The sequence below is a fragment of the Coregonus lavaretus genome (genome assembly GCF_964263955.1).
Source record: "Coregonus lavaretus genome assembly, chromosome: 7".
NCBI classification, from domain to species: Eukaryota; Metazoa; Chordata; class Actinopteri; order Salmoniformes; family Salmonidae; genus Coregonus; species Coregonus lavaretus.
Genome location: NC_139994.1, coordinates 15,762,232 through 15,779,140, shown reverse-complemented (window position 1 = coordinate 15,779,140; position 16,909 = coordinate 15,762,232). Strand labels below are relative to the sequence as shown.

Below are 16,909 nucleotides of genomic sequence, written 5' to 3'. Positions count from 1 at the left end.
AACCTGTTTTTGCTTTGTCATTATGGGGTATTGTGTACAGATTGATGAGTATTATTATTTTTTAAAATCAATTTTAGAATAAGGATGCAACGTAACAAAGTGGAAAAAGTCAAGGGGTCTGAATACTTTCCGAATGCACCGTACATGTTCTACATTATAGAACATGCATCTACACTGAACAAAAATATAAACGCAACATGCAACAATTTCAAAGATTTTACTGTAGGAAATCAGTCAATTGAAATCAATTAATTAGGCCCTAATCTATGGATTTCACATGACTGGGAATACAGATACGGATCTGTTAGTCACAGATACCTTAAAATAAAAAGTTTGGGGGTGGATCAGATAAGCAGTCAGTATCTGGTGTGACCACCATTTGCCTCATGCAGCGCGACATCTCCTTCGCATAGAGTTCATCAGGCTGTTGATTGTGGCCTGTGGAATGTTGTCCCACTCCTCTTCAATGGCTGTGCGAAGTTGCTGGATATTGGCGGGAACTGGAACACGCTCTTGTACACGTCGATCCAGAGCATCCCAATGGTATGCAGGCCATGGAAGAACTGGGACATTTTCAGCTTCCAGGAATTATGTACCGATGGCAATGTGAATGCACAGAGATACCGTGACGAGATCCAGAGGCCCATTGTTGTGCCATTCATCTGCCGCCATCACCTCATGTTTCAGCATGATAATGCACGGCCCCTTGCGACATGGGGCCGTGCATTATCATGCTGAAACATGAGGTGATGGCGGCAGATGAATGGCACAACAATGGGCCTCTGGATCTCGTCACGGTATCTCTGTGCATTCACATTGCCATCGATAAAATGCAATTGTGTTCGTAGCTTATGCCTACCCATACCATAACCGCACCGCCACTATGGGGCACTCTGTTCACAACGTTGACATCAGCAAACCGCTCACCAACACGATGCTATATAAACTGTTTGCAATCTGCCCGGTACAGTTGAAACTGGGATTCATCCGTGAAAAGCACACTTCTCCAGCTTGCTAGTGGCCATCGAAGGTGAGCATTTGCCCACAGAAGTCAGTTATGACGCCGAACTGCAGTCAGGTCAAGAACCTGGTGAGGACGACGAGCACGCAGATGAGCTTCCCTGAGACAGTTTCTGACAGTTTGTGCAGAAATTCTTTGGCTGTGCAAACCCACAGTTTTATCAGCTGTCCGGGTGGCTTGGCTCAGACGATCCCGCAGGTGAAGAAGCCGGATGTGGAGGTCCTGGGCTGGCGTGGTTACACACGGTCTGCGGTTGTGAGGCCGGTTGGACATACTGCCAGATTCTCTAAAAAGACGTTGAAGGCAGCTTATGGTAGAGAAATTAACATTCAATTCTCTGGCAACAGCTCTGGTGGACATTCCTGTAGTCAGCATGCCAATTGCACGCTCCCTCAAAACTGTGGAATTGTGTTGTGTGACAAAACTTCACATTTTAGAATGGCCTTTTATTGTCCCCAGCACAAGATTCACCTGTGTAGTGATCGTGCTGTTTAATCAGCTTCTTGATATGCCACACCTGTAAGGTGGATGGATTATCTTGGCATAGGAGAAATGCTCACTAACAGGGATGTAAACATTTGTGCACAACATTTTTGAGAAATAAGGTTTTTGTGTTTATGGAACATTTCTGCTCATGAAACATGGGACCAACACTTTACATGTTGCGTTTATATTTTTGTTCAGTATAGTATGTCAATAACCAAATACACACATTTTTGTTTGTTGTTGTGTTGAAGTTTGTATTCCCAGGCTAACAGTTTGTGGGGAAGGTGAAAGAATGTACATAGCTAATACTCACAGTAGTTCCCTCTGTAGTAATAAAGTTTCTGGTTGTCCAGATGAACGATGTCAGTACACACATCGTCCAGGAAACTCTGGTCGTGAGACACGATGAGGAGAGTCTTCTTCCAGCCCTGAAGGTAGCTAGGAGAAGGAGGAGAGATTGATATATTAGCCACTGTAGTGTATCATTCACAGATGCAAGGCAGAAAGGAGACCCATTGACTAAGCAGCTCCGTGTTGTGTGGACTATGACTGTGACCTGTCCCTGTGAAATAAATGATATTTAAGAAAAAGGCAGCGTGTGGTGTGCCCTTACTTGTTGAGCCAGATGACAGCGTTGAGGTCAAGATGGTTGGTGGGCTCATCCAGCATCAGCAGGGTGGGCTCCATGAACAGAGCTCTGGTAGGAGAGAGGGCCACAGGAAGCTTAGGTTAGAGTTCATTTTCACTGCTGTTTTCATTGCTGCTGTTTTTATCTCTGTTTTCATCCTTTCAGATCTATAGAAGTGCCTAAGCAGGGCTAGGGCGTCTACAGATATAGGATCTTAATTTGATCAATATTGTAACAGTAAAATAATCCTCCAGCAACAGGATTTAAAATGTTAAGTCCATAATGTCCATATTAGCTGGCCAAAAGTAGATTACATGAAAAGTGCGATACTGTTAATAACTGTGTGGTAGTGTGGGTTTTCAGTGAATTTATTGAAATCACAAAACTCATCTGCAGGAAAATTCTCAGCATCTCGAATTCTGATAAAGTCTACCTGGCTAGTGAGACTCTCATCCTCCAGCCTCCAGAGAACTTCTTGGTAGCTCGGTTCTGCATCTCTGGGGTGAAGGAGAGACCAGCCAGGATACGACGGGCTTTAGCCTCCGCTGCTGCTGCCCCAATGATCCTCAACTCCTCATAGACCTGGTTGAGACGGACACACAATATGTAGACATGCAGTGGCTTAGTCTATTGACAGATATGGCATTTCTGTCTGAATGCAGCCTAAGAGACAATGACTCCACAGTCTGAATTAAAAAACACTGTATCCAATACATTATCATAGCAATTAGGAGGTGGATATTTCACCTGGCAGATCTAAGAGTGTATTAGGGTTTCATTATAACGCTTCCCCATACCTTGTCCAGTCTCTCAGCCACGCTGTCTTCTCCTTTCTCCAGCAGAGCCTGCAGTTGTCTCTCCTCTTCCAGGAGCTTCAGACGCCTGGTGTCTGCCTTCAACACAGCCTGGACCGCCGGGGTGTCATCAGCTATCACCTCTATGGAGAGATGGAGAGAGACATAGGGTGTTAGAGAGAGAGAGGGTAGGGGTGACGTGAGAGAAGGGGTAGAGAGATAGGAAGGGAGAAGAGGGGTAGAGAAAGGAGGGTAGAGGGAGAGAGACAGGGGGTAGAGACAAAAGACATGCAAACAGATCGACGATAAGAGAGGGAGATGGAGAGAGAAGGGTATGATTGGAGAGGTATTCTTCAGAGGACAGGTGACATACCTTGCTCACAGAGCAGCACGTCGATGTTAGGAGGGATACTGAGAGCTCTGTTGGCGATATGTTTCAAGAGAGTGGTCTTCCCTTTCCCGTTGGGTCCAACCAGACCGTAGCGTCTTCCTGCCACCACCAGGAGGTCTGCGTTGACAAACAGCTCCTTCCCGTGAGCTGATATACTGAACCGCTCCAGCTGGAGGAGACAAAGAGTAGCACATTAAAACACTGAAACCACTACAGGTGAACTCTGATACTCATAGAACTTTATGGAACATTCTACAGCAGGGATGGGCAACTGGCGGCCCGAAGGCCCTCGGATCAATTTAAATTGTATTTTATATATTTATATTTTATTTTTTAAATTGGAGCTCAGTTGGGGTCTCAAATTACAGTTGCGCGTTACAACAGTAGAATATGAAATTTGGTTGTGCATTAGCAGTTTTTCTCTTGTTATGCCAGTCACTGATAGTCAGTTAGCCCATGTCAGCTAAATTTTTTTAGATTTGCTAAGTTAGTTTAGCGGCCAGCTATCTAAACTTATTATCATGGTCGAATTAATGTCCGGGGTGCCCCCATTGATTTTGTTATTCAGTCTCACTCAGATATATTAAAAACTGCAAACATTTCTCCCCACCCTATATAAAACAGCTACTTTTCCTCTCCGCCCCATGGCAAAATGTACATTTACATTTTAGTCATTAGCAGACGCTCTTATCCAGAGCGACTTACAGTTAGTGAGTGCATACATTTTTCATGAGTAGAATTGCATGAAATTAGTTATAAAACTGCAGTCTTCTCTCTGCCCCATGGCAAAATGTATAGAATTGCAGCAAACTTAATTTAAAACCGCAACATTTTCTCTCTACATCCCATGGCAAAACATCTAGAATTGCGCGGAATTTACTCAAAAATGCCTCTCTGCTGTCAAAGGGGTGGGGGGGGGGGGGTGGTATGGATATAGTACATAGACCCGCAAAAAACTGCGGCCCCTCATGATGAGTTCAGATTTTGTGGCCCCCACCCCCATCAAGGTAGCCCATCCCTTTTCTACAGTATATAATGGTTGAAGGGACTACCTCATACCTCACACTGTCTACTTACAAAGAAACATTTAATACATTTTCTTCAGTATTCAAGAACTATGTTCTATTAAGTTCTCACTCAATTCGTCAGAATAAAGAAACACTAGAAGAGTTGAGACGGTCAGGTCACCTTGATATCTGATGCGTTCTCCAGCATGGCCTGTCTGGAAGACAACTCAGCCTGGGACACGGAGAAATCTCCCTCGATAGCGTTGGCAGCACGCACACTGGCCAGCTGCTTCTCATACTCCATCTAGAAACACAGAGGCACAGACACACACTTCCAATGAATAAAAAGCTTATTCTGTGTCTGGTCAAGTACAGTGGGGAAAAAAAGTATTTAGTCAGCCACCAATTGTGCAAGTTCTCCCACTTAAAAAGATGAGAGAGGCCTGTAATTTTCATCATATGTACACGTCAACTATGACAGACAAAATGAGAAAAAAATCACATTGTAGGATTTTTAATGAATTTATTTGCAAATTATGGTGGAAAATAAGTATTTGGTCAATAACAAAAGTTTCTCAATAGTTTGTTATATACCCTTTGTTGGCAATGACACAGGTCAAACGTTTTCTGTAAGTCTTCACAAGGTTTTCACACACTGTTGCTGGTATTTTGGCCCATTCCTCCATGCAGATCTCCTCTAGAGCAGTGATGTTTTGGGGCTGTCGCTGGGCAACACAGACTTTCAACTCCCTCCAAAGATTTTCTATGGTGTTGAGATCTGGAGACTGGCTAGACCACTCCAGGACCTTGAAATGCTTCTTACGAAGCCACTCCTTCGTTGCCCGGGCGGTGTGTTTGGGATCATTGTCATGCTGAAAGACCCAGCCACGTTTCATCATCAATGTCCTTGCTGATGGAAGGAGGTTTTCACTCAAAATCTCACGATACATGGCCCCCATTCATTCTTTCCTTTACACGGATCAGTCGTCCTGGTCCCTTTGCAGAAAAACAGCCCCAAAGCATGATGTTTCCACCCCCATGCTTCACAGTAGGTATGGTGTTCTTTGGATGCAACTCAGCATTCTTTGTCCTCCAAACACGACGAGTTGAGTTTTTACCAAAAAGTTATATTTTGGTTTCATCTGACCATATGACATTCTCCCAATCCTCTTCTGGATCATCCAAATGCACTCTAGCAAACTTCAGACGGGCCTGGACATGTACTGGCTTAAGCAGGGGGACACGTCTGGCACTGCAGGATTTGAGTCCCTGGCGGCGTAGTGTGTTACTGATGGTAGGCTTTGTTACTTTGGTCCCAGCTCTCTGCAGGTCATTCACTAGGTCCCCCCGTGTGGTTCTGGGATTTTTGCTCACCGTTCTTGTGATCATTTTGACCCCACGGGGTGAGATCTTGCGTGGAGCCCCAGATCGAGGGAGATTATCAGTGGTCTTGTATGTCTTCCATTTCCTAATAATTGCTCCCACAGTTGATTCCTTCAAACCAAGCTGCTTACCTATTGCCGATTCAGTCTTCCCAGCCTGGTGCAGGTCTACAATTTTGTTTCTGGTGTCCTTTGACAGCTCTTTGGTCTTGGCCATAGTGGAGTTTGGAGTGTGACTGTTTGAGGTTGTGGACAGGTGTCTTTTATACTGATAACAAGTTCAAACAAGTGCCATTAATACAGGTAACGAGTGGAGGACAGAGGAGCCTCTTAAATAAGAAGTTACAGGTCTGTGAGAGCCAGAAATATTGCTTGTTTGTAGGTGACCAAATACTTATTTTCCACCATAATTTGCAAATAAATTCATAAAAAATCATACAATGTGATTTTCTGGATTTTTTTTCTCAATTTGTCTGTCATAGTTGACGTGTACCTATGATGAAAATTACAGGCCTCATCTTTTTAAGTGGAAGAACTTGCACAATTGGTGGCTGACTAAATACTTTTTTCCCCCACTGTATATGTATAGACTGGTTACCATTTTCTTTTTCTTCTTCTTCTCCTTCTTGCTCATGTTGGCGAAGGGGTCGTCACCTTTCTCCTGCTCCTGCTCTGCGATCACGTCTTCAGCACACTGACACACAGACAGAGGGAGAGACAGTGAGTTAGGCCTTCTATGGTGACTCTACACGCTATGTATCACCCTTCCATATAGCAGACTCAGATTAGACTATAAACACACACCTTCATTGTGTCATCTTCATCGTCTTCACCCTCTTCCTCATCTTCGCTGCGAGGCGGGCGAGCAGGTTTGTTCATCCTCTGAATGGGACAAGTCACACAGCATTATGGTTTTACAGAAACTACCTTGACAAGATATTAAGTGTTACTGTGACCCATACACTGTGGCCATGCATTATATTGGCCTGCATACTAGACAGTTTACAGGTTTGGATTTTAGGACTTGGTCACACTATATGTCGCTAACCCAATAATATTTTCTATCGAATGCCATCCTTACATTCCAGAAGGAAAACTGTTTTAAACAAAGTTTGTGTTGTTACCACCAGAGAGAGCACTTCACTCACCTTGGGCTGTTCCTTCTTGCCTTTCTTTGGCTGAGACGTCTCCTTTTTCTCCTCCTCTGCTTCATCCTCCTCAGTTGCCTACAAGGGAAGAGAAAAGGTGAGTCTCTCTCATTTAGTTCTCAACATAATGCTGAATCCCAAAGCAATACTCTCTAGATACTCCAGTAGATCTGAAATAATTTGATAGGTGTAAGCAATATGGTGAATATTCCACCAAGCCAATCAGAAGCCTGACCTTGGGTGCTGGTTTAGCCTCTGGTTTCTTGTTCTTTTTCACAGCTTTTTTCTCATCCTCCTCTTTCTTCTCTTCCTCCGCCTCATCATCAGAGGGAGCCTGGTTTTATGTAGGAAGAATAGAGTGAGGCTCCACGTCTGGGAAAAAGTGAGATCAGACTCACACGGTTTTATTGTGTTGAGTATTTCAGTGGGTTAGATCTGCAGATATGAGGTGTACGATGAAGAGAAATAAGTTAAATAGAGAGTAGAGTGAAATAAAAGTGAATGGAATGAGTGGGGGATGTGTTAGTGAACATTAAAAAATGTGCTGCCTTCCGTTATCAACCCTGTTGGATGGGAAAAAGACAGGCACGGGGGTAAAAAGGGTATGAAGAAAGGGGAAAGGAGAGGGAAAGAAAAGAGAATGCAGTAGGAGAAGAAACATTCCATCACCCACCTTGGCTTTTGGTTTTGGCTTAGGTTTATCTTTTTTCTTGCCCTTATGCACCTTCTCAACCTCCTGTGTTCAAGTATTAAAGACGCACAGACACGCACACAGATACACCAGTTCCTTAATATTAGAGATGTCCTTACACCAGAGTACAACGTCGTTATGAAGAAAAAGAACATGCTTGATTCAGATCATTCGATTCTAAGTGCCTTGCAAGCCCCAGCCCTTCTAGCCATTGCTAATATGTCCAACACATGTAGATGAAATGCAATAAAATGCAATAAAATAATGTAGGAATACCTAAGAATATGGATGTGAACATGTGTAGCTATTATTGGGTGTGTGTGATGAAATCCAAAAGAGAAGAGAAGACTGTAGAAAAGGAACAGGAAGGAAGGATATGAGGAGGGGAGGGATGGGGTGGATGAATTAGTAAACAAACCCATTCTTAGAGCTGCCTGGACCGCAAACAAAAAGGTAGTATAAATACAATCAACATTCAGATTCAGAAGAACATGATACATAAACATAAGAAGCAAACCGCACGCACCTTCATCCGTCTCTCATCTTCATCATCATCCCCTCCAGCCACTCCATCATCATCATCACTGTCTCCCTGACTGAGAGCTGCAAATATGTTCCCGCCCTGAAACAACAAATAGAACAAATACAATTTAAAAGTGGATTATAGCATATTCTCCCCCCAAAATGCAATAGAATAGAACAGAGTGATCAACACTGTTAAGACTAGATATAGTGATCAAGACTGTTGCATGCACAACATGCTCACCTTATTTCCCTTGCCTTTTCTGGGGGCCACAACTGGGATAAGATAGAGAGAGAGAGAGAGAGAGAGCAAGCAAGAGCGAGAAGTTGATGAAAGGCTAGCTAAGCTATCAACTCCACACATTTCCAGCTTGAAATGTATACATAATTTATGTTTGACAGACTTATTAAGCAGTCAACTTACCCTCTTCTTCCTCGTCCTCGCTGGCTTGCACTGACAGCTTCTTCAGTTTCTCCATCACATCCTCGTCATCATCATCGTCTCCCTCTCCACCTTTACCTTTCCGCCGGTCTTTCTTTTTCTTCTGAGGCTGAGAGCAAGAGAGATTATATTAGATGGGCATTAAGGTTTACATGATAACTACTAAGGTTAGGTATTTGCAGGGAGGGACCACACGAAACATCACAATACATAAGTTACAAATATATACAGTACCAGTCAAAAGTTTGGACACACCTACTCCTTCAGGGGTTTTTCTTTATTTTTACATTCTAGAATAATAGTGAAGACATCAAAACTATGAAATAACACATAAGGAATCATGTAGTAACCAAAAAAGTATTAAACAAATCAAAACATTTTATAGTTGAGATTCTTCAAATAGCCACCCTTTGCATTGATGACAGCTTTGCACACCCTTGGCATTCTCTCAACCAGCTTCACCTTGAATGCTTTTCCAACAGTCTTGAAGGAGTTCCCACATGTAATGAGCACTTGTTGGCTGCTTTTCCTTCACTCTGCAGTCCGACTCATCCCAAACCATCTCAATTTGGTTGAGGTTGGGGGATTGTGGAGGCCAGGTCATCTGATGCAACACTCCATCACTCTCCTTCTTGGTAAAATAGCCCTTACACAGCCTGGAGGTGTGTTGTGTCATCGTCCTGTTGAAAAACAAATGATAGTCCCACTAAGCCCAAACCAGATGGGATGGCGTATTGCTGCAGAATGTTGTGGTAGCCATGCTGGTTAAGTGTGCCATGAATTCAAAATAAATCACAGACAGTGTCACCAGCAAAGCACCCCCACACCATAACACCACCTCCTCCATGCTTTACGGTGGGATCTACACATTCCTAGATAATCCGTTCACCCACACCACGTCTCACAAAGACACAGCCGTTTAAACCAAAAATCTCACATTTGGACTCCAGACCAAAGGACATATTTCCACTGGTCTAATGTCCATTGCTCGTGTTTCTTGGCCCAAGCAGGTCTCTTCTTTTTATTGGTGTTCTTTAGTAGTGGTTTCTTTGCAGCAACTCGAACATGAAGGCCTGATTGACACAGTCCCCTCTGAACAGTTGATGTTGAGATGTGTCTGTTACTTGAACTCTGTGAAGCATTTATTTGGGCTGCAATTTCTGAGGCTGGATGAACTCATCCTCTGCAGCAGAAGTAGCTCTGGGTCTTCCATTCCTGTGGCGGTCCTCATGAGAGCCAGTTTCATCATAGCGCTTGATGGTTTTTGCGACTGCACTTGAAGAAACTTTAAAAGTAATTGAAATGTTCCATATTGACTGACCTTCAGGTCTTAAAGTAATGATGGGCTGTCGTTTCTCTTTGCTTATTTGAGCTGTTCTTGCCATAATATGGACTTGGTCTTTTACCAAATAGGGCTATCTTCTGTATACCACCCCTACCTTGTCACAACACAACTGATTGGCTCAAACGCAATAAGAAGGAAATAAATTTCACAAATTAACTTTTAAGAAGGCACACGTGTTAATTGAAATGCATTCCAGGTGACTAGTTCATGAAGCTGGTTGAGAGAATGCCAAGAGTGTGCAAAGCTGTCATCAAGGCAAAGAGTGGCTATTTGAAGAATTTCAAATATAAAATATATTTTGATTTGTTTAACACTTTTTTGGTTACTACATGATTCCATGTCTGTTATTTCATAGTTTTGATGTCTTCACTATTATTCTACAATGTAAACATTTGTAAAAATAAGGAACAACCCTTGAATTAATAGGTGTGTCCAAACTTTTGACTGGTAGTAATATATATATATATATATATATATATACATATATACACACACACACACACACACACACACATACATACAGTTGAAGTCGGAAATTTACATACACCTTAGCCAAATACATTTAAACTCAGTTTTTCACAATTCCTGACATTTAATCCTAGTGAAAATTCCCTGTCTTAGGTCAGTTAGGATCATCACTTTATTTTAAGAATGTGAAATGTCAGAATTATTTATTTCAGCTTTTATTTCTTTCGTCACATTTCCAGTAGGTCAGAAGTTTACATGCACTCAATTAGTATTTGGTAGCATTGCCTTTAAATTGTTTAACTTGGGTCAAACGTTTCGGATAGCCTTCTACAAGCTTCCCACAATAAGTTGGGTAAATTTTGGGCCATTCCTCCTGACAGAGCCAGGCTATTGGAGTCAGGTTGGTAGGCCTCCTTGCTCGCACACGCTTTTTCAGTTCTGCCCACAAATTTTCTATAGGATTGAGGTCAGGGCTTTGTGATGGCCACTCCAATAGCTTGGCTTTGTTGTCCTTAAGCCATTTTGCCACAACTTTGGAAGTATGCTTGGGGTCATTGTCCATTTGGAAGACCAATTTGCGACCAAGCTTTAACTTCCTGACTGATGTCTTGAGATGTTGCTTCAATATATCCACGTAATTTTCCTTCATCATGATGCCATCTATTTTGTGAAGTGCACCAGACCCTCCTGCAGCAAAGCAGCCCCACAGCATGATGCTGCCACCCCCGTGCTTCACGGTTGGGATGGTGTTCGTCGGCTTGCAAGTACGATCTTTGTCCCCCATGTGCAGTTGCAAACCGTAGTCTGGCTTTTTTATGGCGGTTTTTGAGCAGTGGCTTCTTCCTTGCTGAGTGGCCTTTCAGGTTATGTCGATATAGGACTTGTTTTACTATGGATATCGATATTTTTGTCCCCGTTTCCTCCAGCATCTTCACAAGGTCCTTTGCTGTTGTTCTGGGATTGATTTGCACTTTTCGCACCAAAGTACGTTCATCTCTAGGAGACAGAACACATCTCCTTCCTGAGCGTTATGACAGCTGCGTGGTCCCATGGTGTTTATACTTGCATACTATTGTTTGTACAGATGAACGTGGTACCTTCAGCCGTTTGGAAATTGCTCCCAAGGATGAACCAAATTTGTGGAGGTGTACCATTTTTTTATGAGGTCTTGGCTGATTTCTTTTCATTTTCCCATGATGTCAAGCAAAGAGTCACTAAGTTTGAAGGTAGGCCTTGAAATACATCCACAGGTACACCTCCAATTGACTCAGATTATGTCAATTAGCCTATCAGAAGCTTCTAAAGCCATGACATTATTTTCTGGAATTTCCCAAGCTGTTTAAAGGCACAGTCAACTTAGTGTATGTAAACTTCTGACCCACTGGAATTGTGATACAGTGAATTATGATTGAAATAATCTGTCTGTAAACAATTGTTGGAAAAATTACTCGTGTCATGCACAAAGTAGATGTCCTAACTGACTTGCCAAAATTATAGTTTGTTAAAAATAAAGTTGAAAAACAAGTTTTAATGACTCCAACCTAAGTGTATGTAAACTTCCGACTTCAACTGTACATACATACATACAGTGCCGTCGGAAAGTATTCAGACCCCTTGACGTTTTCTACAGTTTTTTACGTTACAGCCTTATTCTAAAATTGATTAAATGAATAAAAATACCCCATAATGACAAAGCAAAAACATGTTTTTAGACATTTTTGCAAATGTATTAAAAATAAAAAACAGAAATACCTTTTTTACATAAGTATTTAGATCCCTTGCTATAAGACTCGAAATTGAGCTCAGGTGCATCCTGTTTCCATTTATCATCCTTGAGATGTTTCTACAACTTCATTGGAGTCCACCTATGGTAAATTCAAATGATTGGACATGATTTTGAAAGGCACACACCTGTCTATATGAGGTCCAACAGTTGACAGTGCATGTCAGAGCAAAACCCAAGTCCTGTGTAGCTCAGTTGGTAGAGCATGGCGCTTGCAACGCCAGGGTTGTGGGTTCGATTCCCACGGGGGACCACTATGAAAATGTATGCACTCACTAACTGTAAGTCGCTCTGGATGAGAGCGTCTGCTAAATGACTAAAATGTAAAATAAGGTCGAAGGAATTGTCTGTAGAGCTCCAAGACAGGGTTGTGTTGAGGAACAGATTTGGGGAAGGGTCCCAAAAAATGTCTGCAGTATTGAAGGTCCCCAAGAACATAGTGGCCTCCATCATTCTTAAATGGAAGAAGTTTGGAACCACCAAGACTCTTCCTAGAGCTGGCCGCCCGGCCAAACTGAGCAATTGGGGTAGAAGGGCCTTGGTCAGGGAGGTGACCAAGAACCCGATGGTCACTGACAGAGCTCTAGAGTTCCTCGGTGGAGATCGGAAGTAGAACCATCTCTGCAGAACTCCACCAATCAGGCCTTTATGGTAGAGTGGCCAGACGGAAGCCACTCCTCAGTAAAAGGCACATGACAGCCCGCTTGGAGTTTGCCTAAAGACTCTCAGACCATGAGAAACAAGATTCTCTGGTCTGATGAAACCAAGATTGAACTCTTTGGCCTGAATGCCAAGTGTCACATCTGGAGGAAACCTGGCACCATTCCTACGGTGAAGCATGGTGGTGGCAGCATCATGCTGTGGGGATGTTTTTCAGCGGCAGTGACTGGGAGACTAGTCAGGATCGAGGGAAAGATGAACGGAGCAAAGTACAGAGAGATCCTTGATGAAAATCTGCTCCAGAGCGCTCAGGACCTCAGACTGGGGCAAGGTTAATCTTCCAACAGGACATGACCCTAAGCACACAGCCAAGACAACGCAGGAGTGGCTTCGGGACAAGTCTCTGAATGTCCTTGAGTGGCCCAGCCAGAGCCCGGACTTGACCCTATCGAACATCTCTGGAGAGACCTGAAAATAGCTGTGTAGCGACGCTCCCCATCCACCCTGACAGAGTTTGAGAAGATCTGCAGAGAAGAATGGGAGAAACTCCCCAAATACAGGTGTGCCAAGCTTGTAGCACCATACCCAAGAAGACTCGAGGCTGTAATCGCTGCCAAAGGTGCTTCAACAAAGTGACTGAGTAAAGGGTCTGAATACTTATGTAAATGTGATATTTCCGGGGGGGTTTTCCCCATAAATTAGCAAAAATTCAAAAAACCTGTTTTTTCTTTGCCATTATGGGGTAATGTGTGTAGATTGATAAGGAAAAATACAGAATTTAATCAATTTTAGAATAAGGCTGTAACCTAACAAAATGTGGAAAAAGTCAAGTGGTCTGAATACTTTCCAAAGGCACTGTTTGTGTGTGTGTATATGTATACAGTGAGGGAAAAAAGTATTTGATCCCCTGCTGATTTTGTACGTTTGCCCACTGACAAAGACATGATCAGTCTATCATTTGAATGGTAGGTTTATTTCAACAGTGAGAGACAGAATAACAACAACAAAATCTAGAAAGACGCATGTCAAAAATGTTATAAATTGATTTGCATTTTAATGAGGGAAATAAGTATTTGACCCCTCTGCAAAACATGACTTAGTGGCAAAACCCTTGTTGGCAATCACAGAGGTCAGACGATTTTTGTAGTTGGCCACCAGGTTTGCACACATCTCAGGACTTCTCCAAGTCATTAAGGTTTCAAGGCTGGCGTTTGGCAACTCCAACCTTCAGCTCCCTCCACAGATTTTTATGAGATAAAGGTCTGGAGACTGGCTAGGCCACTCCACGACCTTAATGTGCTTCTTCTTGAGCCACTCCTTTGTTGCCTTGGCCGTGTGTTTTGGGTCATTGTCATGCCGGAATACCCATCCACGACCCATTTTCAATGCCCTGGCTGAGGGAAGGAGGTTCTCTCCCAAGATTTGACGGTACATGGTCCCGTCCATCGTCTCTTTGATGCGGTGACGTTGTCCTGTCCCCTTAGCAGAAAAACACCCCCAAAGCATAATGTTTCCACCTCCATGTTTGACGGTAGGGATGGTGTTCTTGGGGTCATAGGCAGCATTCCTCCTCCTCCAAACACGGCAAGTTGAGTTGATGCCAAAGAGCTCCATTTTGGTCTCATCTGACCACAACACTCACCCAGTTCTCCTCTAAATCATTCAGATGTTCATTGGCAAACTTCAGACGGGCCTGTATATGTGCTTTCTTGAGCAGGGGGACCTTGCGGGTGCTGCAGGATTTCAGTCCTTCACGGCGTAGTGTGTTACCAATTGTTTTCTTGGTGACTATGGTCCCAGCTGCCTTGAGATCGTTGACAAGATCCTCCCATGTAGTTCTGGGCTGATTCCTCACCGTTCTCATGATCATTGCAATTCCACGAGGTGAGATCTTGCATGGAGCCCCAGGCCGAGGGAGATTGACAGTTCTTTTGTGTTTCTTCCATTTGCGAATAATCGCACCAACTGTTGTCACCTTTTCACCAAGCTGCTTGGCGATGGTCTTGTAGCCCATTCCAGCCTTGTGTAGGTCTACAATCTTGTCCCTGACATCCTTGGAGAGCTCTTTGGTCTTGGCCATGGTGGAGAGTTTGGAATCTGATTGATTGATTGCTTCTGTGGACAGGTGTCTTTTATACAGGTAACAAACTGAGATTAGGAGCACTCCCTTTAAGAGTGTGCTCCTAATCTCAGCTCGTTACCTGTATAAAAGACACCTGGGAGCCAGAAATCTTTCTGATTGAGAGGGGGTCAAATACTTATTTCCCTCATTAACATTTTTGACATACGTTTTTCTGGATTTTTTTGTTGTTATTCTGTCTCTCACTGTTCAAATAAACCTACCATTAAAATGATAGACTGATCATTTCTTTGTCAGTGGGCAAACGTACAAAATCAGCAGGGGATCAAATACTTTTTTCCCCTCACTGTGTGTGTATATATATATATATATATATATATATATATGATTCTATATGTATTATGATTTTCTATTTATTGGAGATTCGATACGGCAAGCTAGCTATCACTCTGGCTAGTAGTGGCTACCTTCCCGACCTCTTCAAGCTCATCTTCTATCTTTCAAGAGAGCAAATTAGGTGGGAAGGGAAGAAACGTAACAATTATGTAATAGGTGGATTTATTAATGTCAACATATCACAGGACATTGTGTTATTGATACAGTGTTGCAAAAATAAGTAATCCAACTACAAATGGCCTATATGATTATCTGTATTAATAAATTTAAACAATTACCTGCTTTCCTTGAGTCTCCTTCGCCACAGGTTCATCCTCCTTCTCCGTTTTGTTATCTGTGGCCAGCTCATCAAAGAACTGTGAGAGAGAGTGTGACAGTCAATGAGAGATTTTGACACATTTTGTTTAATGTGTTCACACATTGATGATTACATTTTCTTTCTCACCTCATTCAATCTATTCAAAATATCCACAAAAGAGGTATACTCACACTCTTCTTCCCCTTCTTATCCTTCTTTCCTTTCTTTACTGATTTTTCTGAAGAGAGGGGAGAGAAAATGTAGGTACAAAGATGAGCAAGTTGGTCATCGACATATGGATGCACTGAGTGACAAGATATGCGGTAAAGCCCGTTATATGGGGAAGTGGAGGGGTGGCGCATTTTCAGAATGACTTTTTTTTGTTATTATTATTTTATTTTATTTTAGCTGACGCGCTTATCCAGAGCGACTTACAGTTAGTGAGTGCATACATTTTTCATACTTTTGGCAACACAGCAGTTCTTCTAACAATGCATACTAGCTATGACAGAGCTAACTAGCCTTCATGACTTCAATGAATGAGAAATGCATAGCTAGTTAGCCAAGATCCTGTGTTGATTATTCTTCCACACAGGACCCCTTTTACATGTTGAAGTATGTCTCTACTTGACTGTCAGGTAGAGAGAACAAGGAATCATTTGTCTGACAATTACAAGGCATGCATGTGGCATTGCATCATTTTCACAACATTGATAGTAAGCTAGCTAAAGTAGACAGATACACCATATGACAGCCAGGACAGTTACTTGCTTATTAAATATCACATTGATGCACATTAGCTAACGTTAACAACTGTGGTGCAGTGGCTGGCTAGGATTCAGTTGTCACCGTTAGCTTAGCTGCTAACAATTAGCTACCTGCCACCGCTGGTGGGGCTGCTCCCTCTTCTCCTTCCCATTCTGCTTCTTCTTTTGCTTTCTTCGGCATTTTAATCTATTTATTTCTACCGATATTAGCAGATAACCCCCTGACTTTGTCTCAAAATAACTTAAAAGCAGTGGTAAGAGTGGCTGTCAGTGATGCGCAAGTGTTTTGTCACAACACATGCGGCCTGAGATTTTCCCACTTCATCATGTGGCGAGAGCACCACCAAAGAGGAAGAGGCAAAGCGAGAGGCCTAACTCAATGACGTCTCTAAACACATAATTAGCCCAACTCTACCAAAAATCTGTCTTCTTCAGCAGGTAGCATTCTTTCGTTTCTTTCGCTCACCAAGCGAGTTTTCGTACGGAGTGTCGAATTTGGTCAACAAAAAAATCGAATGGCTTATTTGCTACGTGAGGTTTATTTGATCGAATAGGAGTTTCGTAATGCTAGGTTGTTACGAGTGTACTGATATAAGTAGG

The 16,909-nt window shown here is 42.7% G+C and overlaps 1 protein-coding gene across 4 annotated transcripts in view; it reads right to left on the bottom strand.

Annotated features, from left to right (window-relative positions):
* Positions 1 to 16,909, bottom strand: part of LOC311131951 (ATP-binding cassette sub-family F member 1-like) — a 25,204-nt gene extending 8,295 nt beyond the window's left edge. For 2 of the 4 annotated variants that reach the window (XM_084165066.1, XM_084165067.1), the window contains exons 1-17: positions 16,421 to 16,909; positions 15,734 to 15,780; positions 15,523 to 15,600; positions 8,495 to 8,621; positions 8,315 to 8,346; positions 8,075 to 8,170; positions 7,531 to 7,593; positions 7,093 to 7,191; positions 6,858 to 6,935; positions 6,514 to 6,591; positions 6,308 to 6,403; positions 4,509 to 4,631; positions 3,303 to 3,489; positions 2,933 to 3,072; positions 2,569 to 2,717; positions 2,121 to 2,204; positions 1,821 to 1,945 (exon numbers count right to left, since the gene is read on the bottom strand). In XM_084165066.1, the coding sequence (XP_084021192.1) occupies positions 1,821 to 1,945; positions 2,121 to 2,204; positions 2,569 to 2,717; positions 2,933 to 3,072; positions 3,303 to 3,489; positions 4,509 to 4,631; positions 6,308 to 6,403; positions 6,514 to 6,591; positions 6,858 to 6,935; positions 7,093 to 7,191; positions 7,531 to 7,593; positions 8,075 to 8,170; positions 8,315 to 8,346; positions 8,495 to 8,621; positions 15,523 to 15,600; positions 15,734 to 15,780; positions 16,421 to 16,490 (1,672 nt within the window). In that variant the 5' untranslated portion in view covers positions 16,491 to 16,909. The remainder of the gene's footprint in view (positions 1 to 1,820; positions 1,946 to 2,120; positions 2,205 to 2,568; positions 2,718 to 2,932; positions 3,073 to 3,302; positions 3,490 to 4,508; positions 4,632 to 6,307; positions 6,404 to 6,513; positions 6,592 to 6,857; positions 6,936 to 7,092; positions 7,192 to 7,530; positions 7,594 to 8,074; positions 8,171 to 8,314; positions 8,347 to 8,494; positions 8,622 to 15,522; positions 15,601 to 15,733; positions 15,781 to 16,420) is intronic. The other 2 variants (XM_084165068.1, XM_084165069.1) reach the window with 1 other exon arrangement.